At 44.5% G+C, this 19,565-nt stretch overlaps 1 protein-coding gene across 2 annotated transcripts in view; it reads left to right on the top strand.

Annotated features, from left to right (window-relative positions):
• The window catches only part of SRPK1 (SRSF protein kinase 1), a 48,964-nt gene that overhangs the window by 9,622 nt on the left and 19,777 nt on the right, over window positions 1–19,565 (top strand). For both annotated transcript variants that reach the window (XM_090025100.1, XM_090025099.1), the window contains 4 exons: window positions 10,278–10,396; window positions 16,635–16,743; window positions 17,563–17,650; window positions 18,931–19,018. In XM_090025100.1, coding sequence (XP_089881226.1) covers window positions 10,278–10,396; window positions 16,635–16,743; window positions 17,563–17,650; window positions 18,931–19,018 — 404 coding nt within the window. The remainder of the gene's footprint in view (window positions 1–10,277; window positions 10,397–16,634; window positions 16,744–17,562; window positions 17,651–18,930; window positions 19,019–19,565) is intronic.

Genomic DNA, 19,565 nt, shown 5'->3' with positions numbered 1-19,565 from the left:
AATTCAGTTGGATTGCAGATGCCAACGGCAAACTAATAAAACTTCTTCAGCCATTTCACGGTCTAATCCAAACATGCATTTAAATTTGTTTCCAGTTAGACCAGTGGTTCTTAACCTTTTTAGATTTGAGGCACTCCTCGGAAGATGCCAGGTTTTAATTTCACTTTTTTTTTTTTTAACTACAGAAAGCTAACAGTGCAGTTTCTGTGTTGCACAGCACTCAGAAAGGCTACCGCTGTGGGTTTCTTTTTTGAAATTGATAGGTTGATCTTGTACATCGTGTTTGTAAACCTAACAGCGCTAGTGTTGTGTGGCGCCCTGCAGCACCCTTGAAAGGATCTCAAGTCACCCCAGGGTGCTATGACACTTTGGCTTGAGAATCATGGATGTGTTCATCTAGGCTGCTGATAATGCCATCTGTAATTAGTCTCCCAATGCTTCTTTGCTATCATGTGTCTCATTCCAAAGGAAATAGATAAATTATATACTATTTTTTCTAACTGTTTTTCTTCAGCTTTATTCATGAAAGCTCTGCTTTGCATCAAGCCCTTTTCTTGGTTTTCCCCTTTTCAGTTAATACCAATCAATACAGAATCTTTTTCTAAGCACTCTAAACATGTTTAAAGTGGAATCAGAATGTGAGGACTTGTCCACCATACTTTCTTTCAAGTATAAAAATGATTCTCAAACTGCAGCATGACATGTTATATTAAGCTGTTTTGGTTTCCAAGACAGTCTCCTGCAGCTAGCAGCTTATGTAAAGAACATCTCTACAAAGAGACAGACCTGTTACATTCTCTTCGTGGGGGAGAGTGGGTGTGTAGAACATGAGAAAGTTCAAATTGCCTCATTTTATTTAGATACTAGCACCATTTTAAAGTGGGATTCAGTTGCACTTATCTTCAAACTGACCTGCTGGTTAAGTACTTTGTGTTGGCTTCTATAAGTGTATGTCTTTCAAAAACTAAGTATTAAATGGGGCTGGGCAGAATTTTGGCAGCCGTTTCATTTTGGAGGAGTTTCAAGCAGTTTCAGCGCCTGAAACACCAAATCTGAATTGAAATGGAGGGCTCCGAAACATATTTGAAATGTTTTGTAGCTGGGCTTGCAGGGAAACAGCTATACACTGCAGTGACAGGGGGCTGCACTGGGCAGGCAGCCAGGAGACCCCCAGTGCGGATCTCTGCTCTCTTCACAGCTATGTTGCTCAGCAAGGCAGTGCTGGTCTCTGCTGCATGACCTGGCTGTGCAGGGAGCAGAGATCTGGGGTAGCATGGGGCGGGCCGTGGTGGCGATGAGACTCCCAATGCAGATCTCTGCTCCCTGTGGAGCCAGGTCACGTGGCAGGGACCAGCAGGCTTGCTCACTACCCTGCGCTGCTTCCCTGCCCCGCAACTTGGCGTGACAGGGATCAGAGATCCATGCAGGGGGGTCTCTTGCCTGCACGGAGGGCAGTGGCCCTCCCCCGGATGAGCTACGCATGGCCCCAGCCTGCTCCCTGCTGGGACCCCGGCCCCAAGTCCCTCCCGGCGGCACGGTAGGACTGTGCAAAGCTTGCAGCTCGTTCGAAATGGATTTGGAGGAGACTTGGCAGAAATGAAACAGGACAGTGAACTGAAACGCCAAAATGAATCGCTGTCCTCTGAAACAGCCAAATCCAAATCAAAACATGGCTATTTGGCACAGCCCTAGTATTAAACCATCTTCCCACCCCTGGACTCTGTTCCCAACAGTAGAGCTCCCATAGCTTTATTTTTCTGAATTTAATTTACAGCAGCAGTTGTCAGCTTTAGTTGGTTGTCGCTATCAATTCTTTAGAACAGAAGAGAGATGGAATAAAAATTTAGCTCAGCTCTGTGGAGGAGGGGGAGTTGCCTATAATTACAAAATACTTAAGAACAAGAATTACAGGTAAATACATCTTTTTTCCACGAGGTAGAAAATAATGAGCCTTCAGCCCCTTCATTTGTCAATTTTTTCAAATCTGTATCAAGAATCACCTAGCAATAGGTTGTAGCAACGGGGAAACATTTAAAGGTCTCAGCTCACACAATGGTGGGGTGTGTGTAGTATTAGTGACAAACATAGAAATGACAACATTCAAAAATAGGAAAATAACACATAGTGAAATACTTTGGCATGAGGGTTCATGTGGACTCCATCCAGAAATCATTTGTAAAACTCTTCTGCAGATTTGTACAATGCTGAATTCAAGCATGAAACTTCAAACAAACTTGACAACTTCCTGACAAATCTGGGTTTAAATGGTTTGCAGACTGGCAATAACAGAAGCCAGTCTTGATATTGATCTCAATATTGCAGTTACTTTTGAAGAAAAGCCTTCTAAGATCGAGGCTGAAAAGACTTTTAACTTGACATATCAGTGTGAAAAGAGGCAGGAAGACTTTATAACATTTTTCTGTGATGGATGTGCATAATAATAAAGGAAAATATTCAGAGAGTGATTAAGGTGGAAATCAGCATCACCTTTTGGAAGGATCTTGGAATGAATTTGTAGCACCAGTCCATGTAAGCCTTACCATGTAGACTGGAATCATTAGAAAAGTGAGTAATTAAGAAGGACAATGTGGCGTAAGCGGGGAAGAGGAGCACAGATTATTTGACTTCTAGTATCTATGCAGTGGTTTCTCTGGGGATAAGGCACTCTGGTTTCAATACCTCCATGCCCATTTTAATGTTAGGATGGGTCCATTTTTGTGCCCAGATTGAAAATGAACATACTAACACCAGATGTTAGATTCCTCTTCCAGCCCCTTTTAAGTACCAGAAATCCATCTAAAAATTGTCCCATGAGCCATGCAGAAAGGCACCAGTCCCCTTTAATTAGCTGGCTTAAATGCCTCCTCTACCTTTTTAAGGAGCTAGAATAAACAGTTGCGGCCGCAGAAAAGGATCTTTTAGATGGGATAATGAAATAAAGAGGAATTGAATACACTTGGGTTGCCAAGGCTGACAGTTTCTGCACAACAGCCAGTGTCCTAGCTCTGCTGCATCCCTGCTGCTAGGTAGAAGAGCTAGGCAAGTAAGGTTATGTTAACATCTTCACTAGTTGTCCGTTTGTTGGTAGCCGTAGAAGACTAAGAAAAGAATCTCTGCAGAAGTTTCTGAAGGCTATCTTCACCTCTCCAGTTAGGATAGTGAAGCAGTGTTATGGGGACTAGGGAAAGATTTCCCACGCGTCTCTTCTTATCAGACCGATGAGCCCGAATGCTCAAAGCTGAACTTTTTGAGAAACTTAAGACTTGGAGGTGTTTGATATTGGATACTGCCGTCAGCCAGGAGTAGCAGAGGCTAACAGATCAGTTGTTTGGTATATTCAGTAAACACCCTTCAAATTATTGGCGGTTGTATGAAAATATAGCAGTGTGACTTCCACTTTTTTTTCTAATTTACAAAGGTTGCCTGCTGGCTTTGGTAACTTACTTGAAATAATAACAATGCAGTGTTGAATTCATTAGGGTTTGAGTTTGAAGTGGGTGATATTATGTTTCATTTTAAGTTGCATATTGAGGGATTACATGCTTAACATCATCCCTTCTGGAAGGAGATCTCCCATAATTTAGGTTTGCCTAAGACAGAACTGTAGGATCTGATTCGCACAGTGTAGTTCTCAATATTTCTATCAGTAAGTATTCTTAATTGCTTGAGGTCTCTGAACAATTGTGCACTGTCACACTTGCTTGCTTGTTTCCCTTCTCAGTTGCATAAAGCAGTAAAGTAAAATGTGCCAGAAATACTCCTATGGCATCCAAAAAATGCTGAATCCCTGAGGCTATAAAGTTACATTCAGTTATTTATTTTAAGGCTTAGTGGACCTTTTACCCATTTGGTGTCTGAGGTTTTTAGTATAAAAATGAGTTATTTTTGCTATCTTGGTTGGTTAGAAGCACTTCTTGAAGTTATTCCAAATCTTACTTTGAACATCTTTTCTACTGTATGACAAATAGTTGCTACAGCAAATGGATTGACTATCAACAGTTACTGAGAGACTTGTGTTTATTGGAGGCTGTAAATCTAATGATCTGTTTAAACAGGCAAATGAAATCAAGAGTTGCATTTTCAGTTCAGGAAGATGAAAGGGAAAATCCAACTGATTTCAGCATTTCCTTGGGGGAGAACTGTAGAAATAAGTGAACATCAAGGGAATGTGAAGAATCTTTTTATGCTCAACCGTGAGGATGACTAAAATTGCAGAAAGATCAGCTGAGAGCAACCCCCTCAGTGATGCTGCAAGGCCCTTTACCTGCAATGCAGTGCTATGCATCTGCAGCTAGGTGGTGGAGGCAAGTCCCTTATCTCCCTCACTCTTGCACAAAGCTTTGCTGCGTTCAAGAGCCAGTTCTCCTCCTACACTGTGTGTGCTTCTGCTTCCTGAACAATCTGCTAGGATTTTTTTAATGGCTCTTTCAAAAACTGTTGGTCTACCTTCAGGGGTACCTTTAGCAATGGGAGGCCGTGCTTCATGCAGGTAAGCTACCCCTTTCCTTTTTTTTATCTGAATCAGGTTTAAGGCCTGGCTTAAAGAAAAAGGACTTTTGTGCTCCTACGTGAAGGCTATGGATTCCGTGAATCTCTTGCACATTTGCCTTAAAACATTGCTTTTTGACATCATCTTATAATCTTGCCATAGTATTTCAAAGGCAGACTACAAAATCAGTTCATTCTTGTGATGTCCCTTCACTCAGCTAACTAAAAATTCAGATGGTCAGGGTACTCTTTGGTGTGAGTACCATGGTTAAAAAAAAAAAAAAAAAGTATCTATAATTTGACTGCTCAATAGTAAATCATCCAAGCAGGGTTTCTTTCCTTTATATGCTTCCTGCAGTATTACTGACAGCTATCAGCTTCCCACCATCTCAGTTAAACACAAGCTATGGGTTTCTTGCAGTCTCCACCAGCCCTTTGTGCCTGGTTGTAGACTGCTGTCTGAGCGAAAGGTGCAGACAGACAGTTATTGTGTTTTTGTGTGTCACTTTTTTTTCTTTCTTGTAGTGTACCCTTGTTTCCTGGTTAATGGAGAGTTTAATCTTTTTAATCTTCAACCTTAATGGTTTCTCTCCTTCAGATCTGTTGTTTGTGTGGTTCAGGATTTTATGGGGAAGAAGGTTTCAGTGGGGTCTGATGCCTTTTAATGAATTTTAGCAGTAGAGCAAAAATGTGTGAGCAAAGGGTGGTGAATTGGAGAGAGGAGTTTGGTTTAAAATGGTATTGTAAATGTCTTTCTGCTGTCTCTTGCTTTATACCTCATTAGGAGTTATAATGGACTATAATGTAAGTGAGATGCCTTGCTAGACTGAATTTCAAAGCTGCGGGACAATCTGAGAAGCAGACTGGGGTGTGTCAGACACCAGATTGTCAACAGCATGACCTGTTGGCTCCCTCTAGGAGGGGATTTTAGTGGTTTGCAAAAGAATAGCTTTGAATGTTTCCTGTCTCGAGGAAGGTACCAGAAAGGCTTTTCAGAATGGGTAATTTCTGGGAAAAAACCACTGTTATGGACTACTTTTAAAATAGATTTTCCTGTGGCTTGCTTCCTATTCCACACAGTGCTCGATTATGTAAAGGAAAAGGCTGATGGTATCAAGTGGAGAATTAAAACAAACTCTTTAATGTGATGGGTGTGGCTTTTGGTTTTAAGTACCCCATTTTGTTGGCTGTCTCTCTCTCTTGTAGTTGTAGAATTTGCTATTTAGGATCTAATCTTTCCTCCAGGCACCCTCCCTCCCTCTGCTTTTTAAACACAATGTGTTGGTGTGTGGTAGGATTTTTGTCCTCTGTTTGCTACCAGCAATAAAAACGGTCACATTTCTTTTGAAATCAAGTTGTGAACAAAACTTGAAGCAGCTATTCAGGGTGCAAAGACTTGCTCAGAGGGTTTGTGTGTTTTGTTTTGTGTTTTTTGGGGGCGGGGGAGGGGGGCGTTTAGCTTAGCTGGTCGGAAAATCTCCCAAGAATCTTGAACAGTTTCAAACTACAGTGTCATTGATGTCCCACTAGCATTGACAGTGTATTGTGTTTCCTGCAAAGGTTTCTGGTGTACGGTGTGAGGACTGTTGATGAGTATTACTTGTCTTATGAATTTTAAAAGCAATAGACCTCATTATAACCTCAGCAGCAGCAACAACAAAAAGCCCCCAAATTTATCTCAAGACAGAGCTTCACACATCTGTCTAATAAAGTGGTTCTTAACTGGGGTAGACTTAAAGCACCCCTCAAAATGCCAGCTGTTAGCGTTCACTCATTTCTTAACGATGGAAAAATAATAGAGCAGTTTTTTGTGTTGCAAAGAATTCAGCATAGAGAAAAAGCATAGGAAGACCACATCAAGTGAGAATGCTTTTGACATTATGGATTCCTATTTGAAATCTCTGGGTTTATCTTGTAACTTGAACATAGGTGTTTGCCCACCTAACAATTAGGGCTGCACTGATGGAGAGTTTTTTGGCTGATACTGATAGCTGATTATTAACCAGCTGTCGGCCAATATCAACCCAATAACCGATTTACAGGAATGCAGCCCAGCAGCTTGGAGAACAGCATCTGGCTGGTAAGTCTGTGGGAGGGGGAAGGGAGGGAGCGTTGCAGATTGAGGCCCCCACAGTGAGGGAGGGAGTGGGGCAGGGGCAGGCGTTGCCCAGCCAGGGCAGCGACTGGGAGCCCGGGGCTGGGAGTGGGATGGAACTGCGGGTGACTTGTGTGGGGGGTGTACAGGATTGTGGGCAGCTCCCTGCTGCTGCACACACCTCTGGGGGAGACATGGGGGGTCATGTGCCGGCCCCCCCAACTTATGCACGGGACAAGGGGCAGGCTGCCCACTGTGGCCTCAGGGCCAGGGGCTGTGTCAGCCTCTTGCCGGGTAGGGTGGGGATGGAGGGGGGCTCAGCTGCGCAGGGCAGGTGAATGGCAGCAGCACAGGGGGGTTGGCTCTGGATGGGCTACAGGGAATTATGGGGTGGTATTAGCTTCCCATAACCCCTCCCAGCACTGCCCCTGTTTGGGACACTGCACTTTTCTTCCCTTCCCTTGTTCCACGCACTAATCCAGGTGTGCACATGCCTCCCCTGGGAGTGTGCACAGTGGCAGGAAGCTGCCCACACTCCCTGCGCCCCCTCTCCAGCCCCCTGTGCCCCCCAAATGAACTGCCTGCAGCTCCCTCCCACTTCCAGCACTGGGGTCCCATTCACTACCCTGGCTAGGCAGCACCTGTCTCTGACCCACACCCTCCTTCCTCCCCATGGGGCCCTTGATCTGCCACCCGCCGCCGCCGCCGCCTCCCCCCCCCATATGCATACACACACGGCCCTTCCTACCCACAGATTTACTGGCTGGATGCTGCTTTCCAAGCTGCTCAGCTGCATTGCTGGCCACATGCATGGCAGCTGTGCGTAGGCACACACCATTTATCGGTGACATTATCAACTACAGTGGCCAAAAAAAGCCAGTGACCAATAATGTTAATTTTCCTTTTATTGGTGCTGATCTGATATGCCACCAGTATATTGGTGTACCTCTACTAACAGAGCTAATATTGCATTGCATCTTTTGCTTCCTTACAAGGATCTCACTGCACCCCCAAGTGCTGCAGCACCCTAGTTGAGATGTGTTCATCTAGTACATTGATGCTCTAGTTTATGCCCCTGTGGGCTGGATGAATGGCATGGTGCCAGTCCATGTGCTAGATTAGGCCCTGAGCACTAGGATATGGCCCTTCACTGCTTCCACCCATCCTAGCTAGCTGGAGTTTGGCCTTGCACTGCCTCTATGTGCCCTGTGAATCCAGTATAGTGCATAGGACTAAGTTATACAGATCACAGGGCTCCCCATACTCAGCAAAGGAACTACAATTACTGCCACCTCTTCCCCACTGCCAAATTTCTAGACCTGTGGGGATCTGGCCCACAGGCCAGGGATTGAGCATTCTGGCCTAGTAAGACCTAACTCTGTGTTGGTGAAATTAAGCTCCAGAATGTAGTTCAAATTTAGACTTTTCTCTAGGACAAAAGAGTAGCTCCTCCTGTATCCTACGTATGGTAAAGGGTTGAAATTCTCCAATAAACTGTGGTCTTGGGGAAGCATCAAATCTGCCTTTAAATCTCCTGAATGACTACCAAAAGCAAAAAAATAAAAAAATTTAAAAATGTATCATGACCTTGTAATAGGCAGTGCTATCACAGTGTGACTCCTACAACTCAATTTTGTGCTGTTGAAATGACAGGAAGGAGTCAACACCTACTAACCCACCTATTGACAACATAACCAGCACTTGCCATGCAAATCATTCTTTCCTTGAGCAAAGTGGGAATAGAATTGTAACGAAGGTGGGTGGGAAGCACCAAGTATAACTACTGCCTTATGAGAACAATAGTGGAAGCTCTGTATTGCCCCTAATTTGCACTGACTAGAAGACTCTGTAAATTACTGAAGCTTTTGTTAAAATACCATGAAAAGGTAATTTATTAATGTGATCTGGCTACTTGTTTAGATAATTGGCTTTATTTGGCCCTAGCTGGAGTTTGGCCTTGCACTGCCTCTGTGGGCCCTGTGCACCCAGTACAGTGCTGATTTTCTTTTCTTTTTTTTCTTTTTTTTAATTGAAAATTTAGTGTTGAGAGAAGAATGCAGCTCTTTGCTATTAAATCATTGATGTGAGAAACTGTAGACATGCATATAAGTGACTTTTTCGACAAAGGCAGACGGTTCTTTGGGTAAATCCAATAGCTTTTAAAAGCATTGGTAACAACTTGCTCTGAAGGGGGTTGACTGGCCTTGTAAGTGTTCTTAGGTTTGTTGAAGAGAAATGTATTTGCTTTAAGTGATGGGAGGTCCTGCCTTTTTAGAACTGCTGCTGGTAGTGGCAAAGTTAATGCAGCTGACAAAAGTTTCCCAGCACGCACCAAGGAGTGAAGCCCTCCCTGCTGATCCTCATAAACTGAATGCCAGTGTCCCAGAGACATGGGGAAAAGAAACGGAAATTGGATTCAGGACAATGTTTCCTTATTCCCCTTGGATATCCCTGAATTTAGAAGGTATTATCCTTTAGAGGGATGCTGTCATCTGATTTTACTTTTTACATTGCAGATTAGGAATTTGGGGACATTTCAGCATCCTCTAGCATTTGGAGACCAAATGCTGCATAAGAGCCAGAAGGCGATACCAACTAGTCCAGTCTTATCAGTAATTGTCTCAAACTTGGTTACATAGACAAAATTAAATGCATTTTCATTTTCAGACTTCTAAGGTGTTAGTTGCTGAAGGAATATTAACTATTCCGTATTCCTCTGTGTTGAGGGATGGAAGCTCTGAAATGGCAACCACTTGGTTCCAAAGAAATTAGTTTAATTCCTTTGTTCTTACAAATTCATGCTAATTTTAGCCTTTTACCTCTAAGCTCTGTTTAAAAATGTCATTATAACCCCTGGTAACAAATAGGAAGTCTCCTTGATTGAAGAGGAACTGTAATTTCAAAGACATTTCATTGCATATTCTCTGCAGCCTCTAGGCTTGTTGATTCAGTTACCAAGCATGGTGAGTCATAAGTGATCAAAAACATTGGTTTAGAGTCCACAGGTTTAATATAGGTAATGCTTTGGAATATAAATTGCCAAAAAAACCCCCCCTTATTGCTTTAAACTATTTGGCACAATGTTTCTCAGCCTTTTCAGAATAAAGTACTCAAAAGCTAACATTTTCTGAGTTTTCCTCTTTTGTTATTGGAGTTTGGTTTTTTTGACAATAGAAAAGTAGTAAAGCAACTCTTTGCTTACAAAGGACGAAGTCCACAACAGGTCAGAATGTTTTTGATGTTATGGATTTCTGTTTTAAATCTTTGGTTAATCTTATGAATTGTGTAGGTCTTGGCATGACTAATATTGCATGACATCCTTAAAAGGTTCATGTAGGGCCCTTGTTGAGAATCACTAATTTAGCATGAAAAGGACCCCAAGATTCAAGTGGTGGGGGAGCTTCAAAGGGCAGTAATGTAGCAACGGGATTAAGTGAGTATTCGCTCATTATAGAGTGTGTATGTGCTTTTTCCTCAGCCTCTTGAAGGCTCAGATCAAGTATATCTGAAAAGCAAAGAGCTCTTTTATACCCCTCCTGACACTACTGGCCTGGGAGTAAAAACTTTTAAACGTGAAAGTAGGTTTTCTGAAGACAAATATGCTTCTCAGTCCCTTGCATTGAGTAAAATGAAAGTAGCTGAAATGAAATGACCTTAATGTGCATGCACTTTACATATGTGTGTTCTCCCACAGACCTGAAACTCAGCACCGAGGTCCTGCTGCTCATTCAGAGAATGATCTCCCTGAGCAAGAGGAGGAAATTCTGGGATCAGACGATGATGAACAGGAGGATCCAAATGATTACTGTAAAGGTGAGGGCTTTGCCTTGTGTTAAAAATAACACTAAACAGGTTTTTAGCTTTTTCCTGCCTGTTATCCTTCCTGCTCCCTTACAAAGCCTTCAGCCTTTATGCTCTGGGCTTTAAAGCTATGGAGTGTCTAACCTGAAATGTTTTCAAGTCTAAGATGCAAAGGAGAAAATGTAGTATACGTTTGCCTGGTGTTTGAAGAGACTTTGTTAAAATGAGAATGGGGAGAAGCTATTATCTGCTTACCTGGATTGAGGCGTTATTTGTTTGATGGACTTTGTTTTAAGTCACACAGTCTGCTTTTCTTTACTTGAGACAAGGTCTGCTCTGTGTATAAAACAAAGCATGATCAAGTTGAAACTTCCCTTTTAAGACAGTGGTTCTCAGCCTTTCAAGACTCAAGGCATCCCTTGGAAAATGCCAGTTCTTAGCTGTCACTTATTTTTCTGTTGCTGAAGAACAATAGAGCATTTTTTCTGTTGTGAAGAGCTGGGGCCCCAGCAGATCCGAGTGTTTTGACACTTTGGGCTCCTATGTGAGATCTCCGAGTTTGTCTTGTGAATCACGAAGGTATATACCATGAGATCGTTTTAAGGATTTCATTGAACCCAGGTTGAGAATCAGTGTTTTAAGATGGAGAAGGACTCCAAATCTCCACATTTCAGTATTAGTGGGGCACTAATTTGACAAACCTGCCAACTTCTTTCCTCCTCTGGTAGAGAATTGTCTCAGTTTTCCCTAGAAATTGCCTCAGCTTTATCAGCTGGAGGTAGGAGGAAAGGAATAATCTAGTTTCTAGGACAGATACCTGCTTATAGTTCCTTTTTTAGAGTTGTATTAAGAAGTTAAAGCCATGCATCTACAGTAGTCTTTTCCCCCTTCTGTTGAAGGTGATTTTGAAGTCTCTACCTATCAAGGACTCCTAAGTGCTTTTTGTTTTTTAAAATAATTGTTTAATCATATCAGGAAGTACTTGTCTTTTGTCTGTACTACAGAATGTAAGAGGCTACTAACTTCTGAAGAGACAGGCTTTCTGACATTTGAAGAGAACATGAGTGTTTAACTATCTCTGCATTTCAGTTGTATTTGGCACCTACTTCCCACTTGTGCTTTTGAAAAGCTCCCTGCCTTAGACTCAGAAACCTTTTAACATATCTGTAACACCATGCTTTCTCACACAGTTAGTACCAGTAGTTCATGTAATTCCACATAACTGTTAACTTGTTTTTTCTGTAAGCCATTCTAGCTACTGTGCTACTTCCTGCTGTGGTAAAGTGGTCACGTAGACCATGGCTGTCAAACATGGCTTGTGTACTGAATCTGACCCATGATATCGTGTTATCTCAGCTGCAGGGCTCCTAGAGGGGCCAGGAGTTTGGAGGGTGTGCAGGGGCAAAATTCAGGGTATGGAGCCCCAGTGGATAGGCATGTTGGTACCAGGCAGGCAAGTGACAGCTATGTTGGTCTGGATTCAGTCCAGGTGGGCCCAAACCAATTTGACATGGCATTTTGGATCGGGTAGAGTAATTTGTAGACTTCACAGCATAAATGTTGTGGATATGATTCACTGTAAGTGCTTGAAACAGGATGCCTAAATTGCATGGATTGTCCTGGGTTAGTCACAGTGGTATAAAATACAGTAGCATACTTGGCAACAGTAGGTGCAGTAAACTGCCATGCGTGTGTTCCTGTAGTTTATGCTGTCAGTATCAAAAACGGGAGGAATAGAGTCCCTGCCTGAGGCTTGCCAAGTAAATAAAGGTAGAAACCGTTCCATGTTTTTAAGTTGGATTTATTTGTAATAGTCCATTTAAGATTTAAAGGTAGTCTGAGTTCGGTTGTTTGTTTGTTTTTTTAAGGAATGCCAAGATTGCAGAATCAAGCACTCAGAACTTACAAAAAGAAATAAGGTTGTCCTGTGTTACCGGGACTTCTCCAGTCAGCTTATGGAGGTGGTTAGGTCAAGGGATGTTATTATCATGGGTGACCTAAACTACCCAGACATTTTCTGGGAGGAGCAGACAGCCAGGTCTGACTGCTCACATAGGTTCCTGGCTGTATTATAGGACCTTCACCTTATCCAGGAAGTACACAGCCCCACTAGAGGTAATGCCTTGCTGGACCTGATCCTGGCCACCAGGGATGACCTGGTGAGGGGATTGCAGGTCTTTGACCACCTGGGTAATAATTATCATCACCTGCTGGAATTCACTGTCCAGCACAGGGTGTAAAGGGCTTACAGCAGGACTAAAGCCCTTGACTTCAGAAGGGCCAGCTTCAGTGAACTTCAGAGATTAGTGGGGGAGGCACTGAGAGCCCAGAAGGTAGAGGAGATGGGAGTCTATGAGGGATGGTCATACCTTGAGGGGACGATACTCCAGGCCTAAAAGGTAACAGTCTCTGAGAGAAGCAAGTAAGAGTGCTCAGAAACCCTCTTGGCTCAGCAGGGGCATTCAGGAATGCCTGAGGACTAAAAGGGTGGCATGCAACCAGTGGAAGGGAGGAGCTATCACCAAGGAGGAGTACTCCTCCTCCTCCTCTGCCTGGGAGTGTAGGAGGCCTATTAGGAAGGCCCAGGATTCAGGACAACAAAAAGTCCTTTTTCAAGTACATTGGGAGCAAGAAGGCGGCACCAGGCAATATAGGGCCCCTGCAAAACTCACGTGGTAATCTTGTGGCTACTCCAGGCAAGAGAGCTGATATTTTTAACGGTTGCTTTGCCTCTGTTTTCTTGAACAGGGACCGAGACATCCCTCCTACCAGAGGTAGGGACAATCTTGGGGATAGCTCTGTCAGGCCTTCGGTCAGCGCAGATGTAGTTAGGGATCTTCTGGAAGGGCTGAACATTTTTAAATCTGCAGGTCCAGATGCTCTCCACCCAAGGGTGTTGAGGGAGCTGACAGGAGTCATCGCAGAGCCCTTGGCCCAGCTGTATGAGCATTTGTGGTCATCTGGCCAGGTGCCAAAGGATTAGAAAGTAGCTAATGTCCCGATTTTCAAGAAAGGGAGGAAGGAGGACCCACATAACTGTAGGCCCATAAGCCTCACCTTGGTGCTCAGGAAGATCTTGGAGAGAATCATCAAGGAGCACATCTGTGGGGGGGCCAGCTGGGAAGATCATGCTCAGGGGTAATCAGCATGGGTTCATCAAAGGCAGGTCCTGCCTGACCAACCTGATTGTCTTTTATGACCAAGTAACTAAATCCTTGGATGATGGTGTCACCGTGGACGTAGGCTTTCTAGATTTTAAGAAGGCCTTTAACGCTGTCCCTCACCCTATTCTCATCAATAAATTAGGTGACTGTGGCATTGATGCCTACACAGTTGGATGGGTAAAAAGTTGGCGAATGAGGCGCACCCAGAGTAGTGGTGGATGGGTTGTTCTCAACCTGGCGAGATGTGAGCAGTGGGGTCCCCCAGGGCTCAGTCCTCGGGCCCGCACTGTTTAACATCTTCATCAGCAACTTGGACGAGGGGGTGGAAAGCAAGTTTGCTGATGACACTAAGATGTGGAGCAAGGTGGACACACTGGAAGGGAGAGAGAGCCTGCAACAAGATTTAGACAGACTACAAAAGTGGGCAGATGAGAATAGGATGAGGTTTAACGTAGACAAATGCAGTGTGCTGTACCTTGGGAGAAGGAATCCACAGCATACATACAGGCTGGGGAGTTCCCCTCTTGAAAGCACAGAGGCAGAAAGGGATCTTGGAGTCATTATTGTTTCCAAGATGAACATGAGCTGCCAATGCCAGATCGTGGCCGCCCATCCAAAGATGCATCTCAAGCTGGTTCAGAGAGGTGATACTCCCCTTCTATGCAACATTGGTCAGACCTCAATTGGAGTACTTTGTTCAGTACTGGGCGCAGCACTTTGAAAAGGATGTGGCCAGCTTGGAGAGAGTTCAGAGGAGGGCCACCCATTTGGTGAGAGGACAGCAGGACAGGCCCTCTGAGGAGAGACTGAGGGACCTGAACCTACCTGTTCAGCCTCAGCAAGAGGAGGCTGAGGCGGGACCTGGTGGGGCTGCCTACAAACGCATCAGGGGAGATAATCAGCAAATAGGAAGAGCCCTTTTCTCCCCAGTACCACCTGGGGTGATGAGGAACAATGGTAATAAGCTGATGGAGAATAGGTTTAGGTTAGAGATCAGAAGTCAATATTTTACAGTTAGGGTGGCCAGAATCTGGAACCAACTTCCCAGGGAGGTGGTCCTTGCCCCTACCTTGGACAAATTCAAGAGGAAGTTAGGTGATCACCTGTCTGGGGTCTTGTGAACCCAGCATTCATTCCTGCCTGTAACAGGAGGTCAGGCTAGATGATCTAATCAGGTCCTTCCTGGCCCTAGCTACTATGAAACTACGTAACCTTAATTTAGCCCTCTTGTGCATAAGGCGTATGATCAAGGATCCTGGTTTTCTCCAATAAAATAAATATGTGATAAAAATGCAAATTCTCTGATTAAAACCCCAAAATCCGTGATTAAAACGAAAGGTGACTGTATAACACAATAGTTTTTTTGTTATATTCACAGTGTTAAAGCAATTTGGAAGCCTGCCATGCCTCAATCACTATAACAAAATTAATTCTAAATACCTCTGTATTTTGGCATTTGATTTTGGCTTTTTCATTATGGAAAATCAGAGCTCCTACTGACATGACTCTGTACACCCCGGGAATTATGCACAGGAAAACTCAAAATTATGCAAAATTTAATTAGTTTAATTTGCAAAAAAAATGTAAATATAACACTGTTTGAACCTTCTTTAGAAATATATGCAGGTACTTTGTATCATTGGGAGGTGGGTGTGAGCAGATTTGTGAAGGTGTGGGGGGTTATATGGGGTGGTGGGTGTGGGGGCTTTGTGGGTGGTTGGGGTGGGGGTTGTGAGCAGGTGGGGGGTAGTAAAGGAATGTGAGTATGAAGGTTTCGCTGGTGGCTCAGCAGCAGTGGGACCTCAGGGTGTTCATGGCCGGCAGAGCCCCAGGTGACGTGCATCCCAGTCTGAGCCCCAGGACCTGCACGTGCTGGCATGGAGATGGCCCGGCCTACTGGCACGTGCTTTTGAACCAAAGCAAGCTGGTTCTGTACCAGCACGTGTGGATCGCGGCACTGCAAGTGGGAGCCACACGCCATCATGCCAGGCGGGCTCTCTGTCTCCATAGATGGCTTCCCACTGGAGTGCTAGAAGCCCAGTGTGAAGTCTCGGAGCTGACTGGCCCAGCCGGATGGTGTGTTGACCAGGAGCCACATGCCATTGGGCCGGGCAGGCTCTGTGCCTCTGCATGGGGCTTCCAGCACTCCAGCAGGAAGCAACTCATGCAGGCACGGAGCCCGCCCGGCCCAGTGGTGCATGAGTGCTTGCCTCCATGGGCAGCTTCCCACCCGACCTGATGGTGCATGGGCTCTTAAGACCATAAGAGCCTCAAAGACAACTGTCAGAAGAGTGAACTAGAACTTGTCTTCCTCTTACTCAGAAAGCAATCCTAACTAATCAATTCTGATCCAAGAGAATTGAGAGAATGCTGACAGCTATTTCCCTTTTAATTGGGTCGGGCTGGGCTGGCCCTCCACATGGGGCTTCCTGAAAACACCTCCCCACTCCCTCAGCCCCCACCTATATAACCCCACCCCACTGGCTCTTTCCACAGCCCCCAACCCTTCCCCCCCCCACCAGTCCTAACAGTCACCTGCACCTGCCCCACACGCCCCCTAACCAGCCTTGCTGGTGTCCTCCATCCCTGACCCACACTCCCCACTCCTTCCAGCCCTGCCAGAGGGGGGCCCCCAGCAACCCCACTTATCTCAAAGGCTCCAGGAGGGAAAGCAAGCCTTGGCTGACTGAATCTCAGGCTCCATGTGGTGACTGAGTGGTGTTTCCCCCTCTCACTCCCTGTCAGGACTGGGCTTAGGGTTTGCCACACTTTTTGCAAGAAGCTCTTGCAGGCTGGAACTCTGCAGGCCCGCAGAGAGCTCTTTGCAAAATGGAGAATCCACAAGTATCACCATTAAAATGAAAAATCCAGCGGGTGTGGGTTGGGACAGGCCATGAACCTTTAGAGATGGGTCCCACTAGGAAAAAGGTTGAGAAGCACTGCCCTAGAGAAATTCACAAGTGTCCCTTATGTTTAAATATTTATCAAAAGTTGTCATGAAATTGTGGCTCCTGTTCCATGTGTTTGCTCACTGACATTCATTGCTGACTGATCTCTTGTGGTGATATCCCCCTTGGTTCTTCCAGGTGGTTATCATCTAGTGAAAATAGGAGATCTATTCAACGGCCGATACCATGTCATCCGGAAGCTTGGATGGGGGCACTTTTCCACCGTGTGGCTAGCTTGGGATATTCAGTAAGTTGTTCGGGGGGTGGGGGCTGGTTTATTTTTAATGGGCATTTCTACAAAAGATTCAGAGTAGGTAATGTTCAGGTAGATTAGCAGATGCTTTATACGAAGCTGCCTGTTCTCTTCAGACTTCTGTTATTTTAAACATGTTATGTATAGATTGTCCACCAAGGTTATTGTATTATGCATGGGTATAACGTACATATCTCATTAGAAGAATGCCTGTGTTCAGCTGTCCCTGACCTATCACTTTTGGCCAGTTAGGCTGTTGTTTGTTTTTGAGACAAATGGAAAAGGCAAGATGAAGTACTTTTTTAAACAGTGTGTTGTTAACCCATGGAACTCCTTACCACAGGAGGCTGTAGAGGCAGATGGTACAGCCAAGTTCAAAAAGGGACTAGACACACTGATGGGCATTAGAACTATAGAACAGAACAGTCAAAGATGTATCCTATGGCATCCGTAAACCAGTGGTGATGAAAGTCAGGGAGGATAATGAACAGGAGATGTAGAACACTGTAGACATCCAGTTAAGTGCTGTCCCTCTAAAGCGATCCATCTCTGCCATTGTTGGAAACAGGACACTGGGGTAGATGGATCATTGGCCTGACCCAGTATGGCACTTATAAAAGGGTTAATTTTTCTTAAGACCATAAGAGCCTCAAAGACAACTGTCACAAGAGTGAACTAGAACTTGTCTTCCTCTTACTCAGAAAGCAATCCTAACTAATCAATTCTGATCCAAGAGAATTGAGAGAATGCTGACAGCTGTTTCCCTTTTAATTGGGAGACCGTTTGATGTAAACTTGCTCTGTTTGTGTTTAGGGGCAAGAGGTTTGTGGCAATGAAAGTAGTGAAGAGTGCTGAGCACTACACTGAAACAGCGCTGGATGAGATCAAACTGCTGAAGTCGGTGAGTACTTGAAGGGCTCTGGTCAACTTTATCCACTTCCAGAGTTCATATGAAAGTCAGTTTGGAAGTAGTCCTTGGGCTAGTAAGAGTGTCTCATATTTCCACAGTATGTGGAAGCAGCATGACTCTACAGGCCTTATTGAGTAGACTTTTTTTGTTTCACCCTTAAAGGAGAAAGTTTGTGCTGTGTTTACTGAGACTTAAGGAATGCTGTGCAGTGGGTTTTAACCTCTCTGGTGGTGTTTGAGATCTGTGAAAGTGTTGGTTATGACCTGATAGAGGAAACAGGGTTTCACTAATTCTACAAAAAGACATACAGGGTAGATCCAGAGCTCACCAGCCTGTCAGCAGAGCTCCTAGGAGCCCTGCATGTGCTGAGAGCTCTCTTAAGCTCACCAGCTGCTCAGCTGAGGGTCTGCCCAGTCCTTGCTTTCAAGCAGGTTCAGCGCTTGTGGCTGTTTCCCTTCAATTTGCCCCTCCTCCCCATCCCCCATTTCAGCAGCGTGGGGAGAAAAAGGGTGAGCAGCATCCCAAGGATGCTTGCAGCTCTAAGAGCAATCGGCAGCAAGCTTCAGAGCTGCTTGAAAGCAGGGACTCTGGGCAGGCTCTGTGCTGACCAGCTGGTGAGTTCTTAGCTCACAGCACCTGTGGCATTTGCAGCAGGAGCTCTGACATGCTGGTGAGCTTGGAGAGCTCTGTGGCACCCAGGTTCACGGTGAGGAATTCCAGCCACCCCCTTTGGCTTTGTGGCACATGCACAACAAGCTTTTTTCACAGTTGAAGGGGATGAGGCAGCGACAACATGGGTACAGTCTGTTTCCAGCCATTTCTGCACACAGCACTTTCCTCTTCTGGTGGTCTTCCTTTTTTCACTGAATCTTATCGGTGTGAGGAAGGTTGTATACCTCTTTACTACAGAATAGCTGCATGTGTAGAAACACTCCCCATTCTGGAACCTATCTTCCTGTTTATCCCACTTGGGATCTGGGAACCAAACAGAAATGAGTTTGACAGTAAAAGTGTCAACCTGTGGGGCTATTCTAAAGTAACTTTTGTGTTTTAGATTCTTATTCTACCTTATTTCAGATTCATATGAATGTAGACATGTTTTGTGCTGTTTGAAATGCTTTGTGTGTTAAGAAATAAATGGGAAAGAGACATGGTATATATAGGTGCATCCATATCCCTCTTAAAGCTCCTTCCTGTGACTCCCAATGTTTCTTAGCCCAGGAATTCCATTAAAGGATTTATCTTGTGTCCCTTATCTTCTTTCCATGCAGGTCCGCAACAGTGATCCCAGTGATCCGAATAAAGAGAGAGTGGTTCAATTATTGGATGACTTCAAGATCTCAGGAGTGAATGGCTCCCGTATCCTTTTTGGAACAAATGTGGAGCACTGCATTAGCGTGGATGTTTCCTGCATAGCTGTTAGGCCAATGAAAGTTTGAACGGTGTTTTGGCAGGCATTTTATCCTCCAAAAGCAAGTCTGCAATAATGAAAACAATAAAAAAAAAATCTCTTTTCAATAGGCCTTGAAGGTGTCGGCAGAATACGTACTTGGAATAATCATTTACTTTGCGACTCTGAAATTATGTGCATTTGTGTGGAAGGGCTGTTCGGCTGAGTCATGATTTTAAAATAGTGGCTGTACTCGAATGCAGACTGCAGATGAATAGCTGCTGCTTTTTCCCCCACTGAACCTTGGTCAGGCTGATAGCAGCTTTGTAATAATGCCTGACTGAAAAGAGTGAAGGTACTGCAAAATATCAGGGATGTGCCCTAGCACAGTTGGGCAGACTTCAGGGTCTGTTACTTGGCAACATAAGTTGGCTTTAAATCAGAAACATTAGCATGGACATTAGAAGACTTATAGGTGCAATGTTGCTTCTAAAATGCATTTTTATTACCTAGGTT

Source organism: Crocodylus siamensis, chromosome 13, assembly GCF_052110815.1.
Source record: "Crocodylus siamensis isolate JL-2025a chromosome 13, ASM5211081v1, whole genome shotgun sequence".
NCBI lineage: Eukaryota > Metazoa > Chordata > Crocodylia > Crocodylidae > Crocodylus > Crocodylus siamensis.
Note: the sequence above shows the minus strand (reverse complement) of the source record. Positions and strands in the feature narration are given on the sequence as shown.